Source organism: Carlito syrichta, unplaced genomic scaffold, assembly GCF_000164805.1.
Source record: "Carlito syrichta isolate Samal-C Ts95f unplaced genomic scaffold, Tarsius_syrichta-2.0.1 Scaffold70824, whole genome shotgun sequence".
In the NCBI taxonomy this organism is placed as follows: domain Eukaryota; kingdom Metazoa; phylum Chordata; class Mammalia; order Primates; family Tarsiidae; genus Carlito; species Carlito syrichta.
In genome coordinates this window covers 104871-132054 of record NW_007014920.1, presented here as the reverse complement: position 1 = coordinate 132054, position 27184 = coordinate 104871, and the positions used below count along the sequence as shown (strand labels likewise).

Below are 27184 nucleotides of genomic sequence, written 5' to 3'. Positions count from 1 at the left end.
TGTTGTGGCTGTCACAAGTCCCGGCCAACAGGCAGGACTTGGTGGTGGAGTTGGAATATCAGCTGCTAGAGGTAGAAGAGACCTAGTCTGGAGCTAGTTGAGAAGAGAGTGGAGAGGGAAGATAAGGAGACTGTGAATCATACCAGGAAAATTATTGGTGATCAAGGGGCTTACATGAAAGGGTTTATTTTTCATGATCATGTCAGCTTATGTGACCTGGATGAATCTATGCAATGTTCACCCAGCATTTTAAGAAGAGGGAAACAGACGGGACTTCAAATGATACTGCAAGGCACATGTGTAAGTGAATCAGCCCGAGTTAGGGCAAAAAAAGAGGGGTTTGAGGGAAGGACTGCTGGATGAGATCGTAGTGCTATTATGTAAGCAGACCGTTTGATAGCCAGAGTGGAGTGAAGACCCTGGGGTTTCAGCCAATTTTGAGTTAGAAATGAACTGCGATAGTTTTTATAGCAGAAGAGCATTATGGTTAGGAAAACACTTATGTGAAAAAGGGAGACTAAACTGTGCTCTACTTCTTCTTAACCCAGTATTTTTTATATTGGTATTTATGATTACACAAAACGAAACTTTTTTTCACAGGACTTCTCTGAGTCTTTAAATGCCAATATTAACCTAGTAATATCTCCTAGAACACTGTCCTGTGGTACAGTTTGGTAAAGCCTGATTTAAGCTAGAATTAATAAAAGGTTCAAGCAAATGCAACACTTATATATATATAAAATACAGAAAAGAAGGAAAATATTCCAAAATGTCAACAGTGGATGACTCTGGTTGATTCTTTTCTATTACTTTTGTGTGTTTCCTATACTTACTTTAATACACCTGTACAAGGAACATGAGCTTAAAGAAAGAGGTGGTGTAGTTGCAGGTGACCAGTGCTGAAGGTGGAGTTTTAAAAGCTGTTCCTTAACCTTGCCAGTCTCTTGAACAAGTTCCTTATCAGTTCTCTATCTATAAAACAGGAAAAAATAACACCTACTTGATGGGCTTCCTATGAGGATTAAGTGAATTATAATACTGAAACCACTCAGTACAACACCTGGCACATACTTCAGGAGCTAGAGAAATGGTAATTACCATTACAATTGCATTACATACTTCAGGAGCTAGAGACATGGTAATTACCATTACAGTTGCATTACTGGAATTACAGAGTTTAAGAAAGTTGTGTTTCTTTGATTAAAAACACTGGTCCACTCACTGTGAGATTGGAGAGGCCAGAAAAGTACCACTACCTGAGCATGTAGCTTCTTCATGAAGCAAAAAATTACAGAAGCTGTTCCAGAGTGTAGGACAGAATCCCACAGGACACTTGACACGGAGAATTATGAGTTCTCAACTGACTGAGAAGCTTTTGTCTCCTGGTGGGCAACCTATGAACACTGTATATTTAAAATATACCTTTGTGATTTCTTAGAATTAAATTTAATCATTGTAATAGAGAAGCACTTAACAACTTCCTTCTAAGATACTCAAGATGCTCTGGTGAATGAAAAGAACTTGTACTCCAATCACAATGGCTCCAACATTAAATATTCTGGAAACTTTCTTCGTTCACAATTGTGATTCCTGGAGACCTGCCACTTTAGATTCTTCAGAATTCTCAAATAACTTTTTCTGACTTCATTTATTTAAATATCCCAGAATAGCTTCTAGAGCTATAAGTTTGATGATCCAGGAAACTATTTATAGCAGGATGAGTACTCTCTGTGACTGATGTTTGTTATGTTTTATTTTGAGAAGGACAAATCATTAAAAAGATTGATAGGGCAGTGGTATTTTAAACAGAAAGCAGTATCAAGGCAAACAAGGCAGTTGAGGTATGAAGTCGGAACATAGATATAGTAAAAAAATATACTGTTTTGTCAATTTAGCTAAAGGTAGAGGGGCCCCCTAATAGAAGAAATGTAGAGACAGTCCGTAACTCAGTGATCTTTTAGGTCAATAGGACACTTCAGTCTTGGGCTCTGTTTGCCCAGTGCTTAATGACTCAGACAAACAGATGGAGACAGAAGTCTATGTTACTATTAAGGTCAATACTGTCCTTGGTTTTTTCAGTATCCCCCTTGTATAGGCGAAAAATAGGAAGAAAGGTCAAGGTCAGCCTAATTTCTTTTTTTAAGTTGGAGTCTCACTCTGTTGCCCAGACTGGAGTGCAGTGGCCGCTCCCAGCCACCGCAGCCTCGACCTGCTGGACTCCAGCAATCCTTCCCCCTCAGCCTTCCAAGTAGCTGGAACTACAGGCGCACACTAACACACCCAGCTAATTTTTTTGATTTATTGTAGAGATGAGGTCTCACCAAGTTGCCCAGGTGGTCTCGAACCCACGGCTCAGGCAATCCATTCACCTCAGCCACCCAAGGCGCGGGATTACAGGCTGAGCCACTGAGCCCGGCCGATTTCTTTTTTAAAACTTGAAAAATATACATGAAATTTTCCATTTTAATCATTTTTAAAAGACAAATCAGTGTCATCGAGTACATTCACATTAACCATCACCACTACCCATCTCCAGAGCTTTCTCATCATCTCAGACTGAAACTCTGTGTCCCTGAAGCAATAACTCTCCATTCCACGTTACTCATAAGCCTGTATTAACCACTCTTCCATTTTCTGTCTCTATGTATTTTCCTATTCTAGATGCCTTACAAGTGGAATCATATTCATTTGTTCATTTGAGTTTAGCTTTTCACTTCGCATGTTTTCAAGGTTCATTCATATCAGAATTTTATCCCTCAGTCTTTGTCATTCCATTTTAAGGCTGTATAATATCCCCGTGTGTATACACCACATTAAACAAAAATCCATTCGTCAATAGACATTTGGGTGGTTTCTACTTTTTAGCTCTTATGAATAAGCTACTATAAACATGATTATACAAATATGTTTGTTACTGCTCTCTTTTTTCCAAAGGCTTTTTCTTGGCATTTTTTACCCTCGTTACCCTTTTACAGTTAGCACCTGGTACTTGTCCTAGAAAGGAAAAACAGGTGTGAATTATCCAAAATGTGAGAATTGGTGAGGTTATTTGCAAGTTTTGGCACTGCTCCTAGAGACTTGAAGTACTTCCTGAGGTAGCAGGAAATGCAGAGATTTAAAGGGAAGGGGGTAATTTGTTCTTTGCGCATTCGTTTTTTTAAATGGCCCAAGAGCAAGTACTCTAGCACTGAGGCCTTCAACTCAGTCTATCCCCCAGCCGGCAATACAGAACTTCTTGTAGTCCTCAAAGCACACTAACTTTCTATTACTGGATTTTCTTTTTTTTTTTTTTTTTTTTTGAGTTGGAATCTCACTTTTGTTGCTCAGGCTGGAGTGCAGTGGCATGCTCACGGCCACCACAGTCTCGACCTGCTGGGCTTAGGCAATCCTTCCGCCTCAGTCTTCCAAGTAGCTGGAACTACAGACGCATGCCACCATGCTTGGCTAGTTTTTGTGATTTACTGTAGAGACGAAATCTCACCAAGTTGCCCAGGCTGGTCTCAAACCCCCAGGCTCAGTCAATCCTCTTGTCTTGGCCTCCCAAAGTGCTGGGATTACAGGCTGAGCCACTGCACCTGGCCTATTACTGGCTTTTCTAAGTGGAACACAGCCTTTTCCTTTTTTGGGGGAAGTCCTCCTAGTGTCTCCCATTCTGTGCATACAGCACTTGTCACCTGTACTGGAACCCCTTTTACTTGTTTAGCTACCCTCCTGATGGGGATGATCCAGGTTTTTTAATTTTTATTTTTAGCTGAAGCTTATACACTTTTGGTGGTGGGGGAAGGGATGGGGTGGGGTGGGGAAGGAGAGGGGGCGGCTCTTTTTGGGAGGCAGAGGTGGGTGGTGAGGCCTCCTCCCTCTAAAAACAAACAGACATACAAACAAAAAGCCTGGTGTGGTGCACCTGTAGTCCTACCTTAGGGGCTGAGGTGGACGAATCACTTGAGCCCAAGAGGTCGAGGCTATGGTGAGCCATGATGCCACTGCATATAGCTTGGGAAGCAGAGTGAGACCTTGACTCAAAACAAAATGAATATTTAAAACGAGAAATCACAACACATTACTGAAGATTCTTCTTCTTCTGAGTTTTTTTTTTTTGAGTTGGAGTCTCACTCTGTCGCCCAGACCAGAGTGCAGTGGCCACTCCCGGCCACCGCAGCCTCGACCTGCCGGGCTCCGCCGATCCTTCCCCCTCAGCCTTCCGAGTAGCCGGAATTACAGGCACGCGCTACCACGCCCGGCTAATTTTTTGATTTATTGTAGAGATGAGGTCTCGCTGCCCAGGCGGGTCTCGAACCCGCGGGCTCAGGCAATCCACTCACCTCAGCCTCCCAAAGGCGCGGGATTACAGGCTGAGCCACCGAGCCTGGCTCTGAGATTTTTAAAAAGGCAATTTATTAGAAATGCTTACACAGAATTGCTTCCTGATGTCAAGTTGGCGTCTGCTCTACACCTGGAACACTCCTTAACTCTCAGCAACTCTCTACTCTCCCAGGAGCTCGTGAGAGCGATGGGCCCTGAAACTTGCAACCCACTGACTTCGTGTAAAGGACTGAAGACATTCCAGGCGAGGTAGCATGTTAACTGGCTGTGTGTCCCTAGTACCCAGCTCAGGGCCTAGCACCCGACAGGTGCTTGGAATGTGTTGGGGACAGGTTTAAACCCTGCAGGCCCTTCAATCAGATCTAATGACACGAGTGGTTTAGGGAACGGTGCTATAGGAAAGAAACAAGACAGCATGAATGGGAGTGGGCTCCTTCCCTCCGCCGGCGAGGGCGCCACCTGCTCAGGGCCGCGTTCCAACAGCTGCCTTCTACCTTACCAGTCAACCTCACCCTAGGAGAGTAGCGAGGGCCCTGTGGAATCTGAAGATTAGCTCGCGTTCTCATTTGGGGGCACGAATAGAACGTGGAGCGCCGAAGACACTACCACCGGAAGTTCCTTTGCGGTAAAAACGATGGAAGTAGGCCGCAGCGCCTCCTCAGCATATTGCCTCAAGAAGTCTTTCCCACTTTCTTTCGGAAGGGGAGGGACCCACAGCTTTTTGCTGCTGCAGAGCGCCGCTGCGGCGGGACTTGTGCGCAGGCCCAGTCGGCCAGCTCAATCTGCCGGCCATCTTTTAGCCAGCCAGTCCCTTCTCCGGTTGTCTAGACAGGATGTAACGTACTGAGGGCGGGACCTCAAGAGGAAAGGCGTCTGAGCCGGGATCTCGCGAGAACATTCCGTTCTTTTGCAGTTCTCGCGCTGCAGCTCTACTCCCGTCGCTACGAGATCCTTCGAGATCTTCTCCGCCCCCGTTACCGGCGCCTCTTCTGCTGCCGCTGAGCCGGAGCCGGCCTGGGTAACGTCCTCGGTTGCTGTCCCCCCTACGAGGACCAGGCTCTCGCGTGGACACCTGCACGCCCCCAGCAGCCTGGTGCCCCCGCCCACGCGGCCCACTCTCCACGCGTTAGCCTCGCCGGGGTCCGCGACCTGTCCCGGCGGCCGGACCCGGGCCGAGCCGTAGCCGGCGCCATGTCGGTCGTGGGCATAGACCTGGGCTTCCAGAGCTGCTACGTCGCGGTAGCCCGCGCCGGCGGCATCGAGACCATCGCCAACGAGTATAGCGACCGCTGCACCCCGTAAGTGGTGCCTGGCCGGCGCGTTGGGGGCCGGCTCTGGCTTCGACCCTTACTACTCGGGGACTACGGGCCGAGTCGCCGCCGTTCTGAGCCCAGGTCCCGGTGGGTGGGGGACCCCACGGGGTGCCGGGTCACGAGTAGCCAGGACCCGCCGGGAGCTAGGTCTGCGCGGGCGCGAGGCTGTGGGCCGGTGTTCAGACGCGGAGAGCTCGGGAGGACCCAGGAGAAGGCGGTCTGGGACGGTATGGGCCGAGAGCCTCGTTCCACGGGGCAGAGGCCGGGCTGGGTGCACCGACGCTTTTGCGTCCAACACGGAGCTCAGCTTTGCATACAGTAGGCGGTCAGTGCAAGTTAGTTGAATTGAACGGGTCCTGGCGATTGCCGGCCGCGAGACCATAGAGCGGTCAGGCCCACGTGAGTGGGGGCGGGGCAGCTCCCGGAAGAGCCAGCCGGAGCGGCGGAGGCTTGGTTCCGCAGGGACCCAGGATCTCCAGATTGAGGAGGGCCGGGTAAATGTCAGAGACGGAGTGCATTTTTTTTTTCTTTAAGAGACAGAATCTCGTTCTGTCGCCAGGGCTGGAGTGCAGTGGCAGGATCATGGCTCACTGCAGCTTCGAATTCTTGGGCTCAGGAGGGTATTTTTCAGAATTTTTTTTTTTGTAGAGACGGGGAATTCTTATGTTGCCCAGACTAGTTTCCAGCTACTGCCCCCAAGCAGTCCTCCCGTCTCATCCTCTCAAAGCACTGGATTACAGGCTTGAGTCACCAAGAAAAGAATTTAATAAAATGGATGCTCTAGTTACATCTTTACATTCACTTTTTTTTTTTTGGAGTGGAGTCTCACTATGTCGTCCAGACTGGAGTGCAGTGGCACGTTCCCGGCCACCGCAGCCTCCACCTGCTGGGCTCCGGCGATCCTTTCGCCTCAGCCTTCCAAATAACTGGAACTACAGGCGCGTGCTATCATGCCCGGCTACTTTTTTGATTTATTGTAGAGATGAGGTCTTGTCAAGTTTCCCGGGCTGGTCTCGAACCCGTGGGCTCAGGCAATCCACTCACCTCGGCCTCCCAAAGTGCTGGGATTACAGGCTGAGCCACCGAGCCTGGCCTGCATTCACTTTGTGTTCTATATCGTTTTAGGATATTGAACTACAGTTCATTCTCTGCTATCGTTTTGTGCACAATTACCCCTTAATAGTGTTGCACTTTCACGATAATACTTTCCAACGAGGTGTTGGTTGCAACTGTTCATGGCTCAGTGGCTCTATTTGACTTTAGAACCTATAATAAGTTATGGGACGAGAATAGATAGCAAAAAATGGTGACTCACACAAGTCGTTCCTTGGTTAGAGTAAGAGTCTACCCTTTGAATACATATAGATATCATTTAATCCGTTGTCATGTTCTTGGACAAAAACCTTCTAAGAAGCTCTGTATTAATTTTCAGGTTCTCAGTGTGGCCATTTAGGGCTCTCAATTCTAAGGCCCGTCATTTTCACCCCGAATTTTTGGCTCACTTTTTCAGATTTCTAGCCAAATTAGATTACTCTGTATACTATTCTCATCTTTACTACTCAGAAGGCTATTTTCCTTCCACTTGTCAAGTTTCTGTGCCCTGCCCTCAACCTAACCCAGGTGTTTGTCCCCGAAGTTCATCCTAGAACCCAACACCTTAGTTGGAAGGCCCTTTCCTGTATTTGATTATAGTCTTTTTTGAGTCTCAGTCTTACTCTGATGCCCAGGCTGGAGGGCAGTGGCATGCTCACGGCCACCATGGTCTTGACCTGCTGGGCTCAGGTGATCCTTCTACTCCAGCTTTCCAAGTAGCTAGAACCACAGGCGTGCACCATCACACCCAGCTAATTTTTTTTGATTTATTGTAGAGACGAGGTCTCACTAAGTTGCTCAAGTTGGTCTTGATCCCCTGGGCTCAGGCAATCTTCTTGCCTCTACTCCCAAAGTGTTGGGATTACAGGCGTGAGCCACTGAGCCTGGCTTTTTTCCTCGAGTCAGCGTCTTGCTGGGGATCTCAGGCTAGAGTGCAGTGGCATGGTAATTGCTTACTGTAGCCTCAATCCTCTGGGATCAGGCAGTCCTCTCATCTCATCCTTCTGAGTAGGTGGGACTACAGGCATATGCCACCATGCACAGCTAATTGTTTTCCCCCTTTTTCTTTTTTTTTGGATAGAGATGAGGTCTCACTATTGTTGTCCAAGCTGGTCTTCCACCTTGGGTCCCAAAGTGCTGGGATTACAGATGTGAACCACCACACCTAGCCTTTTTGTAGTTTAACAGATTTATTGAGGTATAATTTGCATGCTGTACATTTCTCCCATTTGAAGTAATGATCTTTACTGTAGTCACAAAACAGTGCAGCCATCACTACAGTCAAGTTTAAAACATTTTCATCATTCTCCCCAAAAAACCTTGTATCCATTAGCAGCCAAACCCTCTTTTCCCTATTGTTTGTAGTTTTAAAACAATGGGTACTGTATTCTAATTTGCATTTCCAGGGTAGAGTATTTGTGCATGGAATTTTTTAAAATATTAAAGTTTGTTTTAAGCATGTTAACATTAATTTCCTATTTTGAGCCGGGCTCGGTGGCTCAGCCTGTAATCCCAGTGCTTTGGGAGGCTGAGGTGAGTGGATTGCCTGAGTCCACGGATTCGAGACCCACCTGGGCAACTTGGCGAGATCTCATCTCTACAATAAATCAAAAAATTAGCCGGGTCTCGTAGTGCATGCCTGTAGTTCCAGCTACTTGGAAGGCTGAGGCAGAAGGATCGCCGGAGCCCAGCAGGAGGCTGCAGTGGCCAGGAGCGGCCATTGCACTCCAGTCTGGGTGATGGAGTGAGACTCCAACTCAAAAAAAAAAAAAAATTTCCTATTTTGTATTATATTATAAAGGATCCTAGTTTCCTTCATCTGTAAAGATAGTCTCCCCTAGGAATTAAAAGGCTGTGGCATTGAGTTATGTGTGTAACGCCCTGGTTCTTTCCTGTCTAGACTTGAACATAACTTTATTTACTTGTTTATTTCCAGTCAGGGTCTCATTCTTTCAACCAGGCTGAAGTGCAGTGACACAATCACAGCTCACTGCAGCCAGTGTTTTGCTGTATTGCCCAGACTGGAATTGAGTATATTTTTGCTCCAAAGGGGACACAGGAAGAGAATCCCAAGTATTTGAAGGAATGGTGTTCCTGCCATGTTCCTATTTTTCTTTTATACAACAATAGTTTTGCCATTATTCGAAACTGAAAGAGTTGTTTTAGATAAGAAATAATTTAATCTTTCCAGATGGCAGTTACATTTACCTCAAAGACTAAGTCATAAGTGACTAGATAAACCATGTAATTGTGATAGGAAAGTATCATTTAAGTGCTTTAAATAGTTTTCCTTCACATCCCTCATTAATGTATAGGATTGTCATACATTCAAGTAATTTCTGAACTATGATTTTGATGAACTTTGATTTCTGTTTTGGAGTCTTGGACTCAGTAGAGAATGGGAACAGAAAGGTTGATTTTTGTAGAGGGTATGGAAGAATGATTTAGATCTAAGGTACACAGAGACTGTATGATGTAGGTTTGTTTTAATGTGAGAATGGAAATGACGTGCAGGTCCTAGAGGGTTGGCTGTGGTGAAAGTATCTCATCTCAAATTGTGGGTATAACAGTCAGGATTCAGTTTTTGAAGAGCCAAGGGTGTCTCATTCGGAGGAGACCCTTGGCTTTCCACCAAATTAGGCTTCCTTCATTTTATCATATGTTGAGTGCCTCCAGTGTGGCAGCCATGGTGCTAAGCACTGCAGGTACTGTGGTGAAAATATAAACAAGGTCATGCCATCATGGACATGTCTTGTGGAAAAAGCCAGATGCTAAACAAAAGTATAGAGTAAGTACTAACTGATAAGACAAAGTAGAGAAGTACAGAATACAATGAAAGCATAATTTATTTATTTTATATTTTTTATTTTATTTTATTTTTTGAGTTGGAGTCTCACTCTGTCACCCAGACTGGAGTGCAGTGGCTGCTCCCGGCCACCGCAGCCTCGACCTGCTGGGCTCCGGCGATCCTTCTGCCTCAGCCTTCCCAGTAGCTGGAATTACAGGCCTGCACTACCACGCCCGGCTGATTTTTTGATTTATTGTAGAGATGAGGTCTCGCTGCTCAGGCGGGTCTCGAACCCGCAGGCTCAGGCAATTCACTCACCTCAGCCTCCCAAAGGCGCGGGATTACAGGCTGAGCCACCGAGCCCAGCTGAAAGCATAATTTAAAATGGATAGAAGATGTTCTGAAAGAAGTGCTATTTGAGACCCAGAGGATGAATAGTTTATAACATGGAGGTCATAGTGGGACAGCAGATGGAAGTGGGGCAGGCAGTGGGAAGACTTGAAGCTAGAGCTTGGCACACCTGACAAATGTAAAGAATCGTGGCTACTTTTTAGCCACTTGAGAAGGGTGTAAGATAAATTTTAGGAGTTAAGCAGGGCACACTAGATTATGGCAAGGCTTTGTAAAGCATGTTAAGGATTTTTATCTAGGCACAGTGGGATGTGTTCCAGTTTATATTTAAAAATGTCATTGGCTTTTGTGTGGATGATGGGTTTATTTGCAAAGGGTAAGAGGGAAGTAGGATGATGCTTAGGAGGTTATTGCTATGTTCCATGTGGGAGCTGTTGGTTTCCACTAGTTTGGTAGCATGTGAGAGAAATGCGTGGCTTTGAGATGAATTTTGAGATTACGAGCATTTGTACTGACTTTTTTTGGTCATAGGTTTTGGAATAAGATGGAAAACATAGGCCGGGTACGGTGGCTCAGCCTGTAATCCCAGCACTTTGGGAGGCCGAGGCGAGAGGATTGCCTTAGCCCCCCGGGGGTTCGAGACCAGCCTGGGCAACTTGGTGAGACCTCGTTTCTACAATGAATCACAAAAACTAGCCAGGTGTGGTGGCATGTGTCTGTAGTTCCAGCTACTTGAAAGGCTGAGATGGAAGGATCACTTAAGCCCAGCAGGTTGAGGCTGCAGTAGCCGTGTGTGTGCGCCATTGCATTCCAGCCTGGGTGACACAGGTGAGACTCCAACTCCAAAAAAAAAAAAAAAAAGATGGAAAACATATTTGGTTGAATTATTACAGTAGAAAGGGTCACAACTTTAAAGTTGCTTCATTGGAATGAAAATTTTTTTTTTTTTTTTTTGAGTTGGAGTCTCACTGTCATCCAGACTGGAGTGCAGTGGCCGCTCCCGGCCACCACAGCCTCGACCTGCTGGGCTCCGCAGTCCTTCTGCCTCAGCCTTTCGAGTAGCTGGAACTACAGGCATGCGCTACCATGCCTGGCTCATTTTTATTTATTGTAGAGATGAGGTCTTGCCAAGTTGCCCAGGCGGGTCTCGAACCCGCAGTCTCAGGCAATCCACTCACCTCCCAAAGGCACGGGATTACAGGCTGAGCCACCCAGCCCGGCTGAAAATGTTATTGGACTGTCAAACACAGCAGCTAATTGGGCCATACTTTCCAAAATGAACAATTTATAGGTTAGAAATGAGTTACTTAGGAAGATTATTCTGTGGATGAACTGTTTATATTATCATCTTCATTCACATGAAATAATATAAAGGAATTTGAAGGGTAAAATGGTCTGGTTTTTTTTTTTTTTGAGTTGAAGTCTCACTCTGTCGCCCAGACTGGAGTGCAGTGGCCGCTCCTGGCCACCGCAACCTTGACCTGCTGTGCTCCGGCGATCCTTCCGCCTCAGCCTTCCAAGTAGCTGGAACTAAAGGGGCGCGCCACCACGCCCGGCTAATTTTTGATTTATTGTGGAGATGAGGTCTTGCCAAGTTGCCAAGGCGGGTCTCGAACCCACAGGCTCAGGCAATCCACTCACCTCAGCCTCCCAAGGCACGGGATTACAGGCTGAGCCACCTAACCTGCTGAAATGGTTTGTTAATAGCTGCTCTTGAGAGAATAATAGCTGAAAACTATGTATGGTTTGTGGTTAACTGGCAGATTAACATCTGGTCCCTTATTTGGGCAAGAAAGATATTCCTTGAAGTGAATGTCTTTAACACAGTAAATCAGCAGGATGACTTGGGTTTTTTTGAATTGAAAGAAAATGTGATTTGTTAACTAAAGCTTCAGATCACTTTTACCACTTCTCATTTGTCTAATTGCAGAGATTATGAAAGTAATTTAATAGAATCATTTAAGAATGCTAAAGAATAGGAAATTGGTAGAAGTAATCTGCAGGAACTTTGTCATTAGCTTCCAAATTGGATTTACTAAATTAAAAAAGAAAATTTATGACTCTCCAGAATTACTTGTTTGCTATAACAATGAAAACGTTAAAGTGCTAAGGTAAATTTAAGTTTCCTTTTCTGATTACTTGCTGTTTGCTATGTCTTCTTCCATATCTTTTTGTTGACTTCTGTAAATATGCATATAGGTTGTGTGTTTGTGTGTGTTTAAATAAATAAAATCATACTCTTATGCTTGTAGCCCTAGCACTTTGGGAGGCTGAGACAGGAGGTTCGCTTGAGGCCAGCCTAGGCAATATAGTGAGACTCTGTCTCTATTTAAAAAAAAAAAAGAAAAAACTAACTGAATATGGTGGCATGCACCTGTAGTAGCTATTCAGGAGGCTGAGGTGGGAGGATTGCTTGAGCCCAGATGTTCAAGGCTGCAGTAACCTATGATCACAATGCCACTGTACTATAGCCTGGGTGACAGAACAAGATTCTGTGTTTAAAAACAGCAAACTATATTTTGTTTTTTTTAAATTTTATTTTATTTTATTTTATTTTGAGTTGGAGTCTCACTCTGTAGCCCAGACTGGAGTGCAGTGGCCGCTCCTGGCCACCGCAGCCTCGACCTGCTGGGCTCCGGTGATCCTTCCGCCTCAGCGTTCCGAGTAGCTGGAACTACAGGCGCGCGCTACCACACCCGGCTAATTTTTTGATTTATTGTAGAGATGAGGTCTCGCCTGCCCAGGCAGGTCTTGAACCTGCGGGCTCAGGCAGTTCACTCACCTCGGCCTCCCAAAGGCACGGGATTTCAGACTGAGCCACCGAGCCTGGCTTATATTTTGTAACTGTTTTCTTTCGCTTATATTTTAGACATTTTTCAAAGTCAATGAATATAAATTTGCCTCCTTAAATATGCAATATTCTATATTGGGGCTCTTGTACATTTTCTTCAAAAAAGGTTATTTCTATTTTTTTGCCATTGCAAACAGTACTTTAACAAGTAGTCTTATATATTTATATTAACATGTTAATTCTTTTTTGTTGTTGTTGGATAGATTTCCAGAAGTGAAATTTCTAGGGCAAAGGAGATACTTTACATGCTCAAAGTTTCAGTAGTATTGCCAGAGTTCTTTCCAAAAATTTAAGGGATTGATTGACACTAGGAACATAAGTGATTTCTCTATCTCATTAGAAGTTATGAGGAGTATAATGAGTTAAAACTATAGGTCGTACCTTTTTCTTGACTTAGTGCTTAGAATGATGCCTGGCATATAGTAAATACTGCCACAGTATTTGCTGATATTGCTATTACTTTTTGTGTTTTTTATTGATACTCTTTATTTTTGGATTATATATTAGGACAGTGAGATAATCTATGGAAGTTTACCTTTTGGGTTTTAAAACTTTTATTTTTATTTTTTATTTTTTTTTTGAGTTGGAGTCTCACTCTGTCTCCCAGACTGGAGTGCAGTGGCACGGTCTCAGCCACTGCAGCCTTAACCTGCTGGACTCTGGCGATCCTTCCACCTCAGCCTTCCAAGTAGCCGGAACTCCAGACACGCGCTACCATGCCCAGCTAATTTTTGATTTATTGTAGAGCCGAGGTCTCGCCAAGTTGCTCGCGTGGGTCTCGAACCCTCAGGCTCAGACAATTCACTCACCTTGGCCTCCCGAAGTGCTGGATTACAAGCTGAGCTACCGAGCCTGGCCTACCTTTTATTTTAAAGTGCACAGCTTAGTGACTGAGGAATTTGCTGTGTTTTAGGAATTGCAAATCTCAAGTTTGAATTTGGTCTGTTTGATATCAACTCTGGTACTTTCTAGTCCATGGCTATCGCAGTAACTAGAGAATACTGTGATTAATGTAGTCTCCGTTTTCATTTCAGTTTTGTCTATAGTTCTTACTTGATAGTTTAATTATTATTGTGGGTTCTCTGGAAAGCTTATCTTTGTTTTAGAAAACTGGAGCAACAGCTGTTGTAATATCCTAGGAGTAGTTCTGCATACACTTATAAAAATGAAACTGTACCTTTAAAGGGTCTGGCTGATTGCAGCTGTTGTAATATCCTATCAGAATGTGCATAAATATTTGGTTAGTAGTATCTCTTACTCAGGAAAGGAAGAGAACAATGCTACTCTGTGACTGAAAAAGGATACAATTTCTAGGACTTAGAGATGAGAACAGAAGAATCTTGAACTTGATTTGAATTAATTCCCTGTAATGTCAACCTGTAATTTGGAAGGGAGAAAAAGTAGTATCAGTCAAGCAGCAAGTATGTAAATACTTCTTATGGTTTTAGCAGCATTGATGTGGCATTGTGTGTAGTATAAAGGAAGCGTAAGATAAAGATTTCTGCTGTCTTGAAAGGTAACTACTCTGAGGGAAACTATGAATGATAGAAAGCAACAGTAAATAGTATAAGAGAGTTCAATTATGAACAAGCTTATATAACACAGACTTAAAATACCTGTTCAAGGGAGAGGTACGTCAGTGGGGGCTAGAGTGATGAGAAACTCTGGAGTGGGACTGGAGCAGATGGGATTAAAATACATGGAGAAAGCCAGGCTCGGTGGCTCAGCCTGTAATCCTGCGCTTTGGGAGGCTGAGGTGAGTAGATTGCCTGAGCCTGCGGGTTCGAGACCCGCCTGGGCAACTTGTCGAGACCTCATCTCTACAGTAGATCAAAAAATTAGCCGGGTGTGGTAGCGCGTGCCTGTAGTTCCAGCTACTTGGAAGGCTGAGGCGGAAGGATCGCCAGAGCCCAGCAGGTTGAGGCTGCGGTGGCCGGGAATGGACACTGCACTCCAGTCTGGGCTACAGAGTGAGACTCCAACTCAAAAAAAAAAAAAGAATACGTGGAGAAAGGGATTAGACTATCTGAGTGAATGTATAGAAGTAGGAATGAAATTGAAAATGGTTTGTTGTTAGGCGGTATAGAAGTACGTGTTTTTGTATGGGATTTGGAGTCTAATATATTGATTTTGAATCCTAGACTCTAATATTTACTAGTATGTTTCAGGACACATTAACTTTACGTGAATTAGTTTTTCATTCTATAAAATTGGGCTAATAATAGTTCATTCTAAAAGTATTTGGGATTATCAAGTTAGAATGTTGGCACATCGCCTGGCACATGAAGACTTTGTAATGAAAACTGAAACAAGAGAGCTTGACCTGCTTGAATGAAGGAGGATTCTTGCCACACTTACAGATCGGGGTTGTAGACTATGTGCAAAATTTGCAAGTTCTTGGTGAGTGGGAAGTAGTAGATGTATTTATTTTAAATATTCTTGTCATGCTTGTTTCATGTCAAAATCCTGAAGGAATAATTCAGCCGCTGAAGACTTTTCAGAGCATTTTTTTGAGGAGAAGCAAACTGAATGGGGTATGTTAATTTTGCTTTTAGGACTTATCTAGATTTGTTAGGATTGCATAGGAGTATTTACCTAAATGCTAATCTTGGTCATCTGTGGTCAGGGAGGGTTATGGAATTACAATAATCTTTATTTTTTTTCTTCATATTTATCTGATTTCTATAATGAACTTGTACTGGAAAGCACTGAACCGGGCACTAGTGTTGGCCCTAATATTTTTAAGCTTTCAACTTGTTTAAATATTAATTTTTTTTTCTTCCTTCCCTCCCTCCCTCCCTCTTTCCTTCCTTCCTTCCTTCCATAGGAGTCTCACTCTGTTGCTCAGGTTGGAGTGCAGTGGCATGCTCATGGCCACTCCAGGCTTGGCCCGCTGGGCTCAGGTGATCCTTCCACCTCAGCCTTCCAGGTAGTGGGAACTGCAGGCGTGTGCCATGGCGTCCAGCTAATTTTTTGATTTATTGTAGAGACGAGGTCTCACCAAGTTGCCAAGGCTGGTCTCGAACTCCTGGACTCAGGCAGTCCTCTTGCTTCTGCCTCCCAAAGTGCTGGGATTACAGGCGTGAATCACCACGTCTGGCAAATACTAGATTTCTTTTTGTAAGCTTTTAGTTTTCAAAATCTTTCGACTTGTGCTGTTTTACGTATTGACTCAATTCAACAAATTGATAATATTCTGTTTTTCAGTTCTTTCTTTCTTTTTTTTTTTGAGTTGGAGTCTCACTCTGTCACCCAGACCTGGAGTACAGTGGCCGCTCCCGGCCACTGCAGCCTCGACCTGCTGGGCTCCGGCGATCCTTCCGCCTCAGCCTTCCAAGTAGCTGGAACTACAGGCGCGTGCTACCATGTCTGGCTAATTTTTTGATTTATTGTAGAGATGAGGTCTCTCCAAGTTGCCCAGGCGAGTCTCGAACCCGCGGACTCAGGCAATCCACTCACCTCAGCCTCCCAAAGCGCTGGGATTACAGACTGAGCCACTGAACCCGGCTCAGTTCTTTCTTAATGAAAGTAGCAGGACTTTTTTTCACTCCCACACCAATAGATAATTTTAAAGACTTTTTTTTGAGTTGGAGTCTCACTCTGTCGCCCAGACTGGAGTGCAGTGGCCGCTCCCGGCCACTGCAACCTTGACCCGCTGGTCTCCGGTGATCCTTCCGCCTCAGCCTTCCGAGTAGCCGGAATTACAGGCACGCGCTACCATGCCTGGCTAGTTTTTGATTTTATTGTAGAGATGAGGTCTCGCCTGCCCAGGTGGGTCTTGAACCCGCGGGCTCAGGCAACCCACTCAACCTCAGCCTCCCAAAGGCGCGGGATTACAGGCTGAGCCACCGAGCCTGGCTAATTTTAAAGATTTAATGAATAGTTTGAGAAGTTGAAAATAACTTTTATAACAAAATAGTTGGTATATATTTACATGAAACCTATACCATGGCTTTATTGGAGCTATAATATTATTTATGATGTGGTAGTCTCTGACATAAGCTCTTTTAAAGAGGATCATCTAACTGAATCTATAAAAATCCTATGAGATAGGCAGAATTACCTAAATTTTAAAGATGAGCAAATAGAATCTCAGATTAAACAACAGAGGTTACCGAGCTAAAAAGGCAGAAAAGGTTTGGACAGACCCAGGCTGATCTCTTTTAACTATACCGTGTTCAAGTCAACTGAGTAGATGGTGAAGTGGAAAAGCTAAGGATTTCTTTCTCTAGTGCAGTAGTGCCTATTATTATAGAACTTTTATAGATGTAAGAGATTTTTAGTGATATAGATGATTTTTGTATGATGTGGTGAGAAAAGTGTGAAATTTTCCCATACTGCAAGAGTGAACACCTTTTTTGAAGTTTAAGTGCTGGAGCTGGGAACAGTGGGTTACAGCTTGTAATTCTAGCACTTGGGAAACTGAGGTGGGAGGATCACTTGAGGCCAGGAGTTCAAGATCGACTTGGGTAACATAGTGAGAGCCCATCTAAACAAAAAAGAAAGTTTAGATGCCTAATTGCTAGGCCAGATGCAGTGGCTCTCACCTGTAATCCTAGCACTTTGGGAGGCCAAGGCAGGAGAATTCCTTGAACCCAGGAGTTCGACACCAGTCTAGGCAACATAGTGAGACCTCGTCTCTACAACAAATAAAATAATTAGCCTGGCATGGTGGAAGATGCCTGTAGTCCCAGCGACTGTAGAGGCTGAGGTGGAAGAATCACCTGAGCCCAGGAGGTTAAGTCTGCAATGAGCTGTGATCATGCTACTGCACTCTAGCCTTGGTGACAGAGTGAGATCCTGACTCAAAAAAAACCCCAAACCAAAAAAAAAAAAAAAAAACCTAAAAAGCTGGGCTCGGTGGCTCATCCTGTAATCCCGCATCCCGCGCCTTTGGGAGGCTGAGGTGAGTGAATTGCCTGAGCCCGTGGGTTCGAGACCTGCCTGGACAGCGAGACCTCATCTCTACAATAAATCAGAAAATCAGCTGGGCGTGGTAGTGCATGCCTGTAATTCCGGCTACTTAGAAGGCTGAGGTGGAAGGATCACCGGAGCCCAGCAGGTCGAGGCTGCGGTGACCAGGAGCGGCCACTGCACTCCAGTCTGGGTGACAGAGTGAGACTCCAACTCAAAAAAAAAAAAAAAAAAGTTTAATTGCTGTATTACATAGTAAAGATTGAAGTGTAATTAGTGACGTTTGATTGCTTTGTAAGAAGTTGGGAACTATTTCCAGTGTGTACATGCATACACCAGAAAAAGGATTAATCATTTGTACTGAGCCAAACTTTTTAACCATTTTTTGGCTCTTTGAGGTGTGTGAACACTTCCTATTACTTTTAGAAATGCAGATATAGGTTTTCAAGGGAGAGTATTGTCTAGAGTAATACCATCTAGGGAATATTATTCTAGGGAATAATGTTTTGTCCAATAGAATGTTCTGTGATGATGGAACATGTTCTATATATGTATTGTCCAGAACAGTAGCCACAAGCCACACTTGTATATTAAGCACTTGAGATGTGGTCAGTGGTACTGAAGAACTGAGTTTTAAATTACATTTAATTTTAAATAATTTAAATAGCCACATGGGGCTAGTGACTGCTTTATTCAGTAGTGCATGTCTGCAACCTAAGACCTGAAATTTGTTTGAATTGTACATTGAGACCTGGTATGCACAAGCACAACTGAAAAAAAGCTTCATTAAACACTGGTGTTTCTGGCTAGGTGGCTCATGCCTGTAATCTCAGCACTTTGGGAGGCCTAGGTGAGGGAATTGCCTGAGCCAAGGCGTTCGCGACCAGCCTGGGCAACTTGGCAAAGTTGCGTCTCTACAATACATCAAAAAATTAGCTGGATGTGGCGACATGTTCCTATAGTCCCAGCTACTTGGAAGACTGAGGTGGAAGGATTGTCTGAGCCCAGCAGGTTGAGGCTGCCGGTGGTTGTGAGCATGCTCTTGCACTCCGGCCTGGGCAACAGAGTGAGACTCTGACTCAAAAACAAACAAACTAAAACTGGTGTTTTCTATATAAAGTGTTCAAGAAGAAAGAAATGTTATCATTCATAATGCAGTTCAGTTTGTGGTTGGTGCTAAGTAGATATTAAACCCAAAGTCCAGTAAGTTTTAGGAGGTAGAAATGATTGATTTCTTTCTTTTTTTTTTTTTTAAACTCTGGGTGGGGGTGGATTTTTCATTACAGGCAAAATAGGTGATGTTCCTAGAGAACAGGCGAAGGACTAGGAAATTTCAGGTGTTAAAAGTGGCATGAGAAAAGCAGGAAGATTGGGAGACTATTGAACTTGTGTTGGCTCACTTGTGAGTGAGATACTGCTGGAAAATGGGGTGAGGTTGGGTTGGGAGAGGTCTTAGATTCCATATTAAATAATATGGGCTTTATTTGTTGGCAGTTGGTTTTATTTGGAAGGAAAGAAGTAGGACAGTTTCAGAGTTACTGAGGTAGAATAAGGAAATAACCTTTTAACAGGACCTATGGGAACGTTGGGAACGTTAATGCTTTTTATTCTTAGAGCCTAGTAATTGTTTTGAGGAGATGAAGGTTTGAAAGAAGGGCTTTAGGAAATAATGGAAGAGAAGTAACAGTGCCTTTTAGTTATTTGGGATTGAGGTCTTAGTGGGGGGGTGTACCGTAGAAATTTAGACCTGGTGGTTTTTAGTTATTTTTATTTATTTTTTATTTAATTAATTAATTTATTTATTTTTGAGTTGGAGTCTCACTCTGTCACCCAGACTGGAGTGCAATGGCCGCTCCCGGCCACTGCAACCTCAACCTGCTGGGCTCCGGCGATCCTTCTGCTTTAGCCTTCCAAGTAGCTGGAACTACAGGTGCGCGCTACCACACCCGGCTAATTTTTTGATTTATTGAAGAGATGAGGTCTCGCCAAGTTGCCCAGGCGGGTCGTGAACCCACAGGCTCAGGCAATCCACTCACCTCAGCCTCCCAAAGCGCTGGGATTACAGGCTGAGCCACCGAGCTTATTTTTAGATCTGGTGGTTTTTATTTTCATTATTGTTTTGAGTCAGAGTCTTACTCTGTTGCTCAGGCTAGAGTGCAATGGCATTATTAACGGCTCACTGCAACCTGGATCTCCTGGGCTCAGGGGGATCCTTCTTCTTCAACTTCCTGTGTAGCTGGGACTATAGGTACACATGACTATGCCTAGCAAATTTTTTTTTTTTTTTTAAAGATGAGGTCTTGCTATGCCTAGGCTGATCTTGAACTCCTGAGTTCAAGTAGTTCTCCTGCCTCAGTCTCCCAAAGTACTGGGATTACAAGTGTGTGCCACTGCACCCAGCCAAATATGGTGATTTTTAGAAGATGTAGGTCTTCCAGTTTTTAGGCTTTAGGCTAGGCAGCTTCTTTGGAGTGGAGGGAGTAAACTGAGTTGGTAAGATTGCCTATCCTCAGCACTTTCTAGGTCCAAAGAACTTAGGATTTGGAGAAATTCTGATGAGATCTCAGGCTATGCCTTTAATTGGGCATAGCTGCCTACAACTTACCTGGGAGGTTGGCTTTCAAGGGTTCTTAGCCCATTGGTTGGAAAGTGTCAGGCCCAGCATTGTGCCAGTTTCTGTAGGCTAGTAAGTTTATATAAGTCACACAATTATACTGAGCTAATGGATAGGTCATCTAAATGTAGTCAGATTTGGACTGAGGTGTTATGGCTTCAGAGTCCTTAATCTATTCACTGCTGAAAGGACAGTACTAGGAATTTCAGGGAGGATATAAGTCAAAGCTGGAGATATGCTGTATAGTATTGACCACTACTTTCAAATTTTATGGGTAAATGGATATATTTACTTATTAATAACTGGATAAATTTACTTATTAATACCCTTATTTTATTTATTCTTGAGACAGAGTCTCGTTATGTTGCCCAGGATAGTCTCAAAACTTCTAGTCTCTAGTGATCTTCCTGCTTCAGTCTCCCAAAGCACTGGGATTACAGGCATAGCTCATGCCTGGCACAGTCATTATTATTAAAGTAGGAGGAAGAGAAGGCTTACTAGCTTGAGGGAAAAGTGGATTCTGGGAAAAGTTTTGTCCTTGAGGATTTTTTGAGTTATATGAATGAATCTGATGTGACAGGGCAGGGTTCCCGAGGTGTTAGAATGAAAAATGGGAAAGCATAGGGACCATGACAGCAAAAGCCTCCACTCCAAGGCAACTGACTTTTTAAACTTAAACACAATATTTTTAATACCTTAAATCAAATTTCAGTTTTACCTTCTAAAAGAAGCAGTAAATAAAGCCAACCAGCAGGCAGTGTATGAATTTTGGTGATTTGGAGGAATGTTCGGAAGTAGGGATAAAGTTCTTTGTCAGAAATTCTGAGTCCTTGGAAGCTAGTTTTGAAAAATTAGCTTTTTACTACATGCAGTAGGGCAAGAGTTGTTTTTAGGGTTTGTAGTCTATATTCTTGGTGAAGTTATAAGATATCCTAAAAACAAGATGAACACTAATTTATATGTTGATGTGAGAGTATATTTTATTTATTTATTTGTTTTGAGTTGGGATCTCACTCTGTCATCCAGGCTTGAGTGCAGTGGCACGATCACGGCTCACCGCAGCCTTGACTTTCTGGGCTCAGGCGGTCCTCCTGCCTCAGCCTCCCAAGTAGCTGGGGACTGCAGGCACACACCACCATGCCTGGCTTATTTTTTGAGACGAGGTCTTGCCACGTAGTCTAGGCTGATCACGAACTCCTGGACTCAAGTGATTCTCTCGCCTTGGCCTCCCAAAGTGCTGGGACCACAGGTTTGAGCTACCATGCCCAGCCAGGGTATATATACTTTTTGGGATTTTAAACATGAGACTTGGAAAATAATTAACAGGATGGTAGAGACTGGCTAGTCAGTCTACCTCTTTCTGTAGTTTTCTAGACAGATAGTTAACACATCAGACTTGTGCTCCAACATCTTAATGATGGCTCATTCTAAGAGGCAGCCCATTCCATGAACAGATTTACTTAATAGAAAGGTCAAAATCATAAATGTGTACTGTTAAATGGCTTTTTAGCTGAGGCTCAGAAATCTTGCCTCCTATGGCTTTGGATGTACTATTGCAATATGGTTTGATTCTTAAATGTTTGTTTTCTCTTCTAGGGCTTGCATTTCTTTTGGTCCTAAGAATCGTTCAATTGGAGCAGCAGCCAAAAGCCAGGTAGAGTTTTATATTTCCTAAAATGACTTAATTTCTCTCTTGTTTGATCATCTGTCTGTTCAGCAACTAGTTGAATGCCCATTATTATGTGCCTAGCACTGTGATAGGCCCTGGGTGGGTATACACCTGACAAACACAGACCTGAACCCTGTTCTCATGTATAGTCAGCCCTCTGTATCCCGTGGGTTCCATATTTGTGGATTCAAACAACTGTGAATTGAAAAATTTGGGAAAAAATAAAATGCAACAATAAAAAATAATATAAATAAAAGCAATACAGTGTAACAACTATTTACATAGCATTTACATTGTATCGGGTGTTATAAATAATCTAGAGTTGATTTCATGTGTACAAGAGGATGGGTGTAGGTTATATGCCAGTACTATATACCCATGGATTTTGGTATAATCCAAGGGGTGACCTGGAACCAATCCCCGGTCAATACCAAGGGACGGCTACTTAAGTGAGAAACAAATAGCTTTAAAATAGCATTAACAGTATAATCTGTTCAGTGCAAACTATTAGATGTATTTTTGCCCAAATCTTGTTTAAGCAAGACTTGCTTGTCCCTTGATTCTTTAGATGCTCCTTAAAGTCTATCTTGTGAGGCCTTTCACCTTATTTGTATATCTTGTTATTCAGATTTCTCAAGGAAGGAAAGCATACCTCTCGAAGTACATTTGAGGACTTGCTATTAGTTCGCTGTGTAAACCAGGAACCTGACATATTTACTGACTTCTGAGTAACCAAAGCAGCAGAACTAAGAATTCTGTTATCCTGGTGTTTGACGTTTCTGTAAAATTGAGGAGTTGCATTCTTAATCTTTTTAGGGTTCAATATGGAGGGAATATAGAGTGAACAACCGTCTATTTTTCTTGACTGGGTGGGGTCAAAATTTTATGAGCCTAAGAAAATGGTGCATGGCAAATTGTTTTTAATTAGATTGAGTGTTTTCTAATCTTATTTTGTCCTAGATATTTTAGGAGGCAGTACATAGCAAATGCAGGGCTATTTTGAAATGTCTTTTTTTCTAAAATTCCATTGAAGTCTTCCTGTTTCTAAACCTACTTTCATTATTGAGAACAGTTATTGTACTAAACTGGCTGCCTAGTTCTAGGTTGACATAGTTATTTTGTTACAGAGTTTCTATTTGGCAGCATATTCAAGAAGGGCCTAATTCTGGAGGCTTTGTTTGTTTTACAAAAGGACTTCTGTGTGTATGCCTTTTGACCTAGCTGATGCAGGAAGACTTGGTCATACCTCCTGAGAGGACTTGGTATATCTCCTGCAATGGGAGAAGGAGTCTATAAATCTTAAGCACAAGTTCATTCTGGAATTTTTGGAGTATCTTTGCCAGAATATTCCCCTTATAAATTGTAATAGTCTGACTGGGCGTGGTGGCTCACGCTGGTAATCCTGGCACTCTGGGAGACTGAGGTGAGAGGATCACTTGAGCCCAGGAGTTCAAGACCTTGTCTCTACAAAAATAAAAGTAAAAAAATTAGCCAGGAATGTGGTGGTGTGTGCCTGCAGTTCCAGTTATTCGGGAGGCTGAGGTGGAAAGATTGCCTGAGCCCAGGAGGGTGAGACTTCAGTGAGCCATGATAGTGCCATTGTCCTCCAGCCTGGGTGACAGAATGATTCTCCGACAAAAAAAAAAAAGAAAACAATAATATTTGCAGTAGTTTATTTTAGAGGAATTAGGAAATATAAACATAGAAGTATAAAGAATTTAGAAGTCATCCATTCCCAGTTATTATCCAAAACTGCCATTAATACCTTAATGTATAAACCTTTGTATTTTTTATAAGCATATGTATTTTTCACGCTAAGAAAGTGAGATTATATTGTATAGACTTGTCTCCCCAGCTTCTGAAAACTCTTATCTATTTTATGGTATTTTATTGCATAGGTATACCATAACTTATTTAACCATTTCCCTGTTATTAACCATCCAGGCTGTTTCTAGGCTTCTGCTATTACAAATCATAGTTTCTCAATATACTTTTGTGTTCATCTATGTTTTTAGTATGCTCTTTTTTCCCTTGTGGGAAGTTTCTTTAGATTTTCTGAATTGCAATGTATTGCTGAATTGGTTCCTGGAAACTTAGAACCATAAACTATGGGCAGTTTTTAAAAGCTAAAAATCATTTTATGCAAATGCTTATTAGAAGTTTAAGAACAGAAAATACTTTAATAATTGTAAGTGACCTGACTTCATGGAGGAGTAGAAAGAGCTGGGCTTTGGTTTTAGCATTGCCACTGTGAGAGATCCATGCAAGTTTTTCATGCCTCTCTTCATGTGCTAGCAGGCACTGTTAAGAAAGGTTGAGTGTTTGAAGCAACTGAGGCTAAGAAGGAAACTTTGTGAAGTTAAACTGATGCTAATGGAAGCTGAGGCTGTTGAAATAAAAAAAAAAAAGTAATAGTAGTCTTTCCATTCTTTGATTTTCTTTCTCTTAGGTAATTTCCAATGCAAAGAACACAGTCCAGGGATTTAAAAGATTCCATGGCCGAGCATTCTCTGATCCGTTTGTGGAGGCAGAAAAATCTAACCTTGCTTATGATATTGTACAATTGCCCACTGGATTAACGGGCATAAAGGTAATATTCTCAAGTTAATTTCTTATGATTAAAATGCATTTTATCAGCTAAATATACATCCATATCTTTCTGATGTCAAATTGTAGTGAAAATTCTTACAAATGCTTAGGAAAGGCTTTTACTGATGGGTAAAGACCATTTGACACTTTTGGAATGATCTAGATTTTGGCTAGGAGCATTGGTGGTGCTGTTAATATGGGTTGGTGGCCTCTGGGAGTGATAGTTGAAGTTCACACTACCATTACTGCTTGTTTTGTTCACGATGCAATGACCTTTCTGTCTGAAGTGATTTTAGGGAGTCACTTGGGGAAGAGGAATCAATACTTTTAAGTCACTAGCAAATATGTGGTCACATATGGTCCTATTCTTGACAGTAGGACTTAGGTTGGAAAGAGATGTTCTCTTGGGGAAAAGTGAGTTTGGTGTTTGATATCTCTGGGACATTTCTTTGTGAAGTATGGAGTTAACTGTTCACACAAAAGAGGTGAGAGACTGGGAGATGGGTAGAATAGACATATCTGCCTTTCCTGGACTCAGAGATAGTAAGAAGAATCCATGAGGAGGTGGGGGATGAACTTTCCATGCAAGTGAGTTTAGGGAGAGGAGATGTGGTATTGGAGACATTCCTGACGGAAGAATCATGAGAACAGGCTCAAGAGCTAAGAGATGGTGAGAAATATGAGAAGAAGGTAGTCCATTCTAGTGTAGCTGAGAATTTAGTCAAATTTAGAAGTGAAGGATTCTGATAACTAAAAAATGATCACTGAATTTACTTAAGATGTCTCGTAATTATCTCAGAATAATTTGAGTGGCACAGTAAGAGGTGAAGCAGGGGTGCAGAAGAGGGAAAAAGGTAAAAAAGGAAGGCAAGGAAATGGGCAATACTTATTAGAGTGGAATAGGTTGGATATTGGCAGATTTAGTCATAAACATTGCAAGAGCCACAGGAGAAAAAAACATGGAAGAAGATCTGGGGAGCAGGTAGATCCAAGTTTAGAAGTGGAAGAATTAACTAAGAATTAAGCAAATAGCAGGAAAGAAGACGATAATTTAGAAAGGGGCTCACTGGAAGGGATATTTCCCCATCTTTATCAGGCAGTAGAATGAGAAACCATAATGGATTATCGTTGGACTGAGCAGGAGGAGAGTGATTCTCAATGAGTTGGAACAGCAGCTAAAAGAGAGCAATATTTTTTGCCATCTGGATTGTAATTGGGGAATATGGGCATGGGGATGGGCTTATGCTAGGCAGTCTTTTGGCATTTAAAATTTGTAACTATTATTAAAATTGTAGACTTTTATCTGAGATAGGGCTTTATCTTGAAGCTTTCTTCATCATTTAAAAAAAATTCAAGGCCAGGCGTGGTGGCTCAAGCCTGTAATCCTAGCACTTTGGGAGGCTGAGAGGTGAGAGGATTGCCTGAGTCCAGGGGTTCGAGACCAGCCTGGGCAACTTGTTGAGACTTTGTTACAACAAATTAAAAAAAATAGCTGGGTTTGGTTGTTCCTGCTACTTGGAAGACTGAGGAGGAAAGATTACCTGAGCCCAGCAGGTCAAGGTTGCGGTGGCCATGAGCAGGCCACTGCACTCCAGCCTGGGTGACAGAGTGAGACTCTGACTCAATCAATCAATCAATCAGTCAGTCAGTCAGTCAATCAGCAAACAAACAAATTCAACCACCATTTATTGTGTCAGGTCCTGTTCTGGGTGCTGGGGCTATGGCAGTGAATAATCAGAGAAATCCATGTCTTCAGGTTAGGTGGAATTCTAATCGGAGGATAGATAATACAATAAACACAGTAAAACACACATAATATGTCAGATTGTAAAATCATTTGTACCAGCAGCACCTTTATGGAGGGACAATGTGGGTCATGGTAAGCTACACCAGTTGTTTCTGTACTTGTCTCAGGTATTGTTTTACATTGTAGTCTTCCATCTCTCTTAAGTGTTTGTTTAGAAAGCATGTTAAAAGCTAAAAATGACCTTCAGGTAATTGTTACTTCCCAAACTAGCTTTTTTCCCAATTCCCTCTTGAGATAATGTTCCATTGGTAATGGGAGGTGCTGGGAATTGTAATATTATATTATTGTAATATTATTGTTTTCTTGCAGGTGACATATATGGAGGAAGAACGAAATTTTACCACTGAGCAAGTGACTGCCATGCTTTTGTCCAAACTGAAGGAGACGGCAGAAAGTGTTCTTAAGAAACCTGTTGTTGACTGTGTTGTGTCGGTGAGTTTATTGCCTGTACACTATGGGGATTTTAATGAAAAAGCAGAGAAAAGAAAGCTACACTAATTGCATGTAAATTGTTTTGTGTTTCAGGTTGTGGTGATTCTTTAAAAAAATTTGTCAAACTAGTCTTTCTTTCCTTAAATATTTTCTGCTTACTAGCTTTTGCTCAGGCTGTTTCCATTATTCTGCCTATTTAAATCTTATCTGTTCTTCAAGGTTTATCTCAAAGTCTGCCTACTTCTTCCTGGGTTTTTTTTAAGCACCTACCTGGCACAGGGTACAAAAAACTCATTTGTTGCCGGGCTCGGTGGCTCAGCCTGTAATCCCGCACCTTTGGGAGGCTGAGATGAGTGGCTTGCGTGAGCCCGCAGGTTCGAGACCTGCCTGGGCAGCGAGACCTCATCTCTACAATAAATCAAAAAATCAGCCGGGCGTGGT

General features: G+C 42.9%; 1 protein-coding gene across 2 annotated transcripts in view; it reads left to right on the top strand.

Moving 5' to 3' along the window:
• The first annotated feature begins 5227 nt into the window (after positions 1 to 5227).
• Positions 5228 to 27184, top strand: part of HSPA4 (heat shock protein family A (Hsp70) member 4) — a 53239-nt gene continuing 31282 nt past the window's right edge. The window contains exons 1-4 of one of the 2 annotated variants that reach the window (XM_008052459.2): positions 5228 to 5621; positions 21843 to 21900; positions 24365 to 24505; positions 26621 to 26743. In XM_008052459.2, coding sequence (XP_008050650.1) covers positions 5515 to 5621; positions 21843 to 21900; positions 24365 to 24505; positions 26621 to 26743 — 429 coding nt within the window. In that variant the 5' untranslated portion in view covers positions 5228 to 5514. The remainder of the gene's footprint in view (positions 5622 to 21842; positions 21901 to 24364; positions 24506 to 26620; positions 26744 to 27184) is intronic. The other variant, XM_008052454.1, reaches the window with a different exon arrangement.